Genomic DNA, 5,873 nt, shown 5'->3' on the forward strand with positions numbered 1-5,873 from the left:
AGAGAGAGATAAGTTTTAATGCCGTTTTTTTTTTTTTTCTTTTTCTGTGCTGCAGCATGGAGAAGTTTCCCTGGGCAGGGATCAAATCCACATTAGCAGTGACTGGAGCCACAGCAGTGAAAAAGCTGGACCCTTAACCATGAGGCCACCAGGAACTCCCAGGTTTTATTGTTTTTGACACAGGTTTGTGATGCCAGAGTACTCTAGCAGCCAAAAGTTCTATGACTCTGGGCCCTTATGAGACCTGAGGTCTGTGGTTGAGAAACCCCACAGTCCCATTTTCAGTGTTCCTAGATTCTTGCCTCCAGTTTCTACATGGCTCCTGATATGTAAAGTACAAGGCCCCTAAGGTAGACCTAGGCTAGAAGGTCCAAGGGGATGGGATGGCAGGTGTCTGGTCGCAGGGAACCAGTGTTCCAGCACGCTCTGCTTTCTGAGCTTTCTAAAACAGAGCTGGGAAAGGTCCCAGGGTCCTCGTTCGTTACCTGTTTCATCTTGGTGCCAAACATGGAGCCGCTCACGTCAATAACAAACACCACGTTTTTTCCCAACAGTGGAAGGCCTCTGGGTGCAACGTAATGAATAAAATAGCTGTCGTAAATCTGGACAAAAAAGAAGAGAAACCAACAAAAACCGAGTGACAATCAGTCTAAATCAGGTCTCCACCTATTTTGCTGCATAAGGCCCTGCTCTTTTCCTTTCTGGGCCTTATCATTGTTGCTATTAAATAGGCATTTGTGGGATTGGTTTGCTCAATGTCCATCTCCCTCCAGCAGAACTGTATCTCTGCTGGTCAGGCTGCCAGCCCAGGGCCTGCCCCTGAGCGGGGTGGAGTGAATGAGACTGGCTTGTGGCCCAAGGCTCCAAGGATCAGGATCTCTGCAATTTGGAGTTCCTGTCCATGAGAGCTGGCTTGCACAGTCTTGAGGGCCCCTAGGGACGTGTTGCCTGGGCTCCAGGAACTGTGAGTATTGTTTTAAACCTCCCTCTATAGAGTGAGCCTGAGGCCCAGCTCCAGTGCTGCCAGGGGCTGGGAGTTGCAGGGCCTCCCTCTCCTCCTTAAACCTCCTTTCTGCTGTTGCTGGGCAGAGGAGGGAGGGGAGGAGGGAGCAGAGGCTGAGCAAGCTGTTTTGTTCAGAGGGGATTGGTTAGGCCAGGTGCAGATGCCTTGGGCTGTCGGGGTTGTGATTGGCTGCTGACCCGTCCCCCACTCCATCTCTCCCTCTGCAGAGCCTGGGGCGCCGGACAGTGGAGGGAAGGGGGGGGAGCTGGGCCCCCCAGGACCAGTGGCTGTTCAGTCCAAGGAAGTATAGGCTTGCGGAGGTCTGTGCTGCCCAAGAGCCTGAAGCAGCTCTGCCTGGGAGAAGCAGCTTATTTCTCCTCTCAGCCTTCAGGCAATTCTCTGATCACAAGGCTGGATACACTATCTCCTCCTCTCTTGGAAGGTGAGGCAGGGTACAGAGAGGGAAGGAGATGGGAGCACATCGTGCTCTTCCCTTCCGCCCAGCCTTTGAATTAAGTCACAAGTGCAGGTGGTTGTCTGCTCTGTCTCCACTTTCTCCTGGCACTCTACGGCAGTTCCCCAAGGCCTGGGTCGACCATCTTGCAAACTGCCAAGCTACAGGCAGAGTCCAGCTGTTCTCCTGTGTTCCTCCCATACCAGCATAGGTGAGAGATTCTGGAAAAATCACATTCCTACTTTCTATGGTCTCAGGCTCACTGGCGGACCAATACCTGACATCCTATAAACCAGAGGCAACACCTCCCACCTCACAGCTGCCAGGCCACCCCATTCTCAGGAAACGCCTCCCCTTCCCCTCATGAGAAAATTAAGGGCATCAAGCCCTGTCCCTTGGGCTACCCACCCCACACTTGCTCAGGGTCCACACACCCATAATGCCTCTTCCTCTACTGGAAGGCAAAACAATCCTGCCCTGAGCCCATACACTCCCAGCCTCCATACCTTCTCACCAGCCAGACTCCTACCGTCCAATCTAGCCAATGTACCCAGTAGGGTCTTCTCTGGAATATAAAACTCGTGGTGTCTTTTCCATCCACTGAGACAGCCCCATTGATCCGCAATCCCACCCAAACTTCAAACCTGCTCCTTTCCTCCCAGTAGCAGGCTCAGGTAGTGAACTCCACAGCTACAATCGTCTGCTCACTTCCAGTTCACTCCTCTGTGCCCTGAAGGCTGGATCCCACCCCCAGCACTCTCTGTGCCTGAAGGCTGGCTCCCACCCCCAGCGCTGATCCCCAAAGGCAACAATGACCTGTTGGTTTGAAAACTCCATGGATGTACTTCGAGCTTCCTCAGGCTGCACTCCTGATGTATTTCACAAATGACCGCAATTCTGGTCTCTGAAGAATCTTTTCCCCACAGGATTCTGAGAGGGAGAACTCCCTTTATTCTCCTCCAGCTCTCAGGCCCACAGATTCAGTCTCTTTCTTGGGCTCCTAATACATTTTAGTCATGGCGTGAAAAGAAAATGATTACGTTTGCAGAGCATGATGGAAGGCAGTGGTGGGGATTTAGAGCCCTGAATGGGCTGTTGGCAGTTGGTGGGCTGGACACCCAAAGGCTGAGGAGATAATAGCTCCTGGACCGGGATGCTCTGCCTTAGGAACTGCCATGCTGGATCTGCTCTGCTGGCCTCTATCCATTCTCCCTGAGCCACCTCTGTAGCTTGGATTCAGTCCCTGAATCTGCACTGATGACCCCACAACTCTTTCTCCAGTCCAATGCTCTTGCTCTTGCTCCTTTCAAACTTCATACCCACTCACCATTGACCATCCCGTGTGGGGTTGAAGATGCCTCCAATGTATGATGCACAAACAACAAGCCTATGATCTTTTTCCCAAAGGTCATTTAGAGGCACCATCACAACACATGGTCACTCCAGATACAAACTTGAGTGTACCCCCACCCCCCGAATTCTCCTGTGTCCCTCACGCCTCACATCCAGCAGCACAAATTCATGCTGGTGTGATCTGCTAGATATATCTCAGTTCCACCAGTCCTCCTCATCCCAACTAAAAAAGCCCTATTCAGACCTTCTTTCTCTCCGTTTATTGCTCCAGTCAGGGCCCTCCCATCCATGCATCTTTGTAGCGGCTACTAGGTCTGGACATCCTGAACACAAACCTCATGAGCTCATTCTTTCTCATGGCTCCCTGGGCATGTTAAGATAAACTTTGTGGTCCTTATCAAGCCCCTGCAAGCACTCGTGACCCTTCAGCCTCACCTCCTACCATTTCTTGGGGCTCAAATCAATGCTTCAGGAACTCCAATACACTTGTAGCTCCCTACACGCCCTGAGATTATTATTTCAGCCTCCTTTCTTTGGATCGTACAGCCCTCAGTTCCTAGAATGCCTTTGCCTTCCGGACAGCCCTTTCCTGACTTGGATTCTTTGAATGCTTTAAGACCTGGGTCACCCTTTACTTTGTCCAGGGGATCTTCCCTGACCTCCCTCACTCCTCACGATGGTTTCCATCATACCTTGTGTTGTCATTAACAAAGCACTTCTCATCTTGTGTCATGATCGTCTCTCTGTTTTGCCTGGAGACGGGGAATAGGTTCTGTGTTTGATTGGCTTCAGAAGTTCCTGACATCAGCCAGTGGTGGGCCTGACACAAATTAAGCAGCCAGGGAGTGCATTGCTGGTTTTAAAGGGTGTGCATAGTCAAGTAGGAACAGAAGGTCAATTGATGGGCTCTTGGTGTGGGGCGGGGGTGGAAGTGTGAGAGCAACACAGTGGGTAGGATAATCCATAGGACTTTTAATACCTAGTTTCATCTGGTCTGTTATTTCTACTCTAGGCAAGGGTGGGAGAAGTAACGAAGGAACAGCAGACAAACACCTCAATTCACACGTGCTCGCTCTCTCTCTCTCTCTCTCTCTCTCTCTCTCTCTCCTCTCTCTCACACACACACACACACACCCTGGAACACCAGTTTAAGACCCTGCTGCCACTAACTGGCATGCTACCCTCAGCTCCTATTCTGAGATGGTGACTTCCTTTTATTCCCTGTACACAGCAGGCCTCTGTCCCACCTCTGTGCTTCTGCACATGCTATTCCTTCTCTCCTCATACCATTCCTTTAGTTCTGTCAACCCAGGTGGAGGTAAATCTCTTCATTTTGCCTATGCTAACTCAAAGGCCAACTCCTTCACGAAGGCTCTCCCGAAACCCTCCTCAACAGTTTCCACATACACCCCGTGACAGATTTATACATAGCACTTAGAACTTTTGATGACTGCTCTGGCTTTATATATATCTGCTACTTCAGAACGAGACATTGCAAAGGGAGATTAGGGGTGGTGTCCCACTCATTTTTGGGTTCCCAGAGTCACTGAGGGCAGGACTGGGCTAGAGTGGCTTTCTGCTTGGTGGCGATGAGTCCACGTGTGAATGCACAAATGAATACGTAAATGCGTGGCTCCAGGGCCCGTGGTCCTGCTGTTTCCCTGGTCCTCTCAGCTGCACATCTCCAATGATGTCCTCCATGACCACGTCATACTGGACCACAAAGTCGGCCCTGATCCCTGAGCTGGAGAAGGCAGACTGCTCTTGCAATGTCGGGCGGAAGGTAATTCAGACACAGGTCTCTCCCCTCTCGATCCTTGTGGATGGGGGCGAGTCGGCCTCACCTGCACGGGTGGGGAGGGGTGGTTGTTACGGCGGGCTCACCAGCAAAATGCCATGGAAAGGGAAATGAAAAGGGGCGATATCTAGGAAGGAGGAGAAAGAATCCCCACGCCACCTCCTACTCCTTTGGCCTACAACACCCTTCCACCTGCCCAAAGGCCACCTTCCTCTTCCAGTCCTATAAGCCGCTCCTCCCCCTCCTAGCTCTGCCTCTTCCAGCAAATCCAGCCCAACAGACCCAGCCCCCACTCAGCGCAGCCTGGCCTTCACTCACAACTTCTTCCTGGCTCACTTGCCGTCCATCCCCGAGCTCAGTCTCTGGAGGAGCATCATGTCCCCAGGAGCCTGGGTCTTCTCCTACAGGGGCCGTGCGGTGCGTGTTGTGGAGAGAGACAGACACACGGACAGGGCCAAATCTCCTCCCATGCCTTTACTGCTGTGGGAAATTGCAGTCGAGCAAGGTTCCCTTCTGGGATAGAAGTTCATGTGCTTTCTTCCCCCTCTGCTTCTGACTTTCAGAATCACGTGTGTGAATAAGCCTTTTAGCGCCTCGTGAAATCACAGATGAATTTCTGGTCCCGGATGTTGCTGAGCTGGCCACAAGTTCAACTCCTCTGGAATTTCAGTCCAAGACAAATGTCCATTTAGACATGCCTCTGTGCCTCCTTTTTCCAGAAAATGGAAACTAGGGAATTCTGCTCCCCGCCCCCTCTTCTGCTAACATCTGTCAGGAAGCCAGGGGCAAACTGAGCCCCTATACTCTCTGAGGCGCCTGCTTACATACATTCCCTTGGCTTCCTTCCTTTCAGAGGTCTTGTTCTGTTTTATCCCCACAGGATTGGCTCTACCTCTGATTTAACCTTTAAGGAGCAAGGGGGAGGGAGCTGCCATTTATAGCTTAGGGTTGAAGAGTGCAGGCTCCAAGGACTCAGATGCTGCCTGTGGTCCAGGTCCCTACTGCTGCCTGGGGCCCCTGGACAAGTTATTCACACTCGCCAAGCCTCAGTGTCCTCATCTCTAGCACAGGGATGATAAATAGCTCCTGTATCACAGAAATGTGTGTGGGGTTCAGTGAGATCCTTGAGATAAGGCATTTGGAACCATACTTGGATTTTAGTGAGTGCTCAATAATGCTAATAATTGCAGTTATCATCACGTCTTCATTACTCTGTAAGAGATTTTCAGGGAGGAATTTTCTCCAATTCTCCCAGTGGTCCTGGG

The 5,873-nt window shown here is 51.4% G+C and overlaps 1 protein-coding gene across 1 annotated transcript in view; it reads right to left on the minus strand.

Annotated features, from left to right (window-relative positions):
* ITIH6 (inter-alpha-trypsin inhibitor heavy chain family member 6) overlaps positions 1-4,985 on the minus strand; it is a 46,511-nt gene extending 41,526 nt beyond the window's left edge. The window contains 4 exon segments of the mRNA XM_021079839.1: positions 486-602; positions 3,297-3,302; positions 4,491-4,654; positions 4,949-4,985. Of these exon segments, the coding sequence (XP_020935498.1) occupies positions 486-602; positions 3,297-3,302; positions 4,491-4,654; positions 4,949-4,985 (324 nt within the window).

This window comes from Sus scrofa, chromosome X (genome assembly GCF_000003025.6).
Source record: "Sus scrofa isolate TJ Tabasco breed Duroc chromosome X, Sscrofa11.1, whole genome shotgun sequence".
In the NCBI taxonomy this organism is placed as follows: Eukaryota; Metazoa; Chordata; class Mammalia; order Artiodactyla; family Suidae; genus Sus; species Sus scrofa.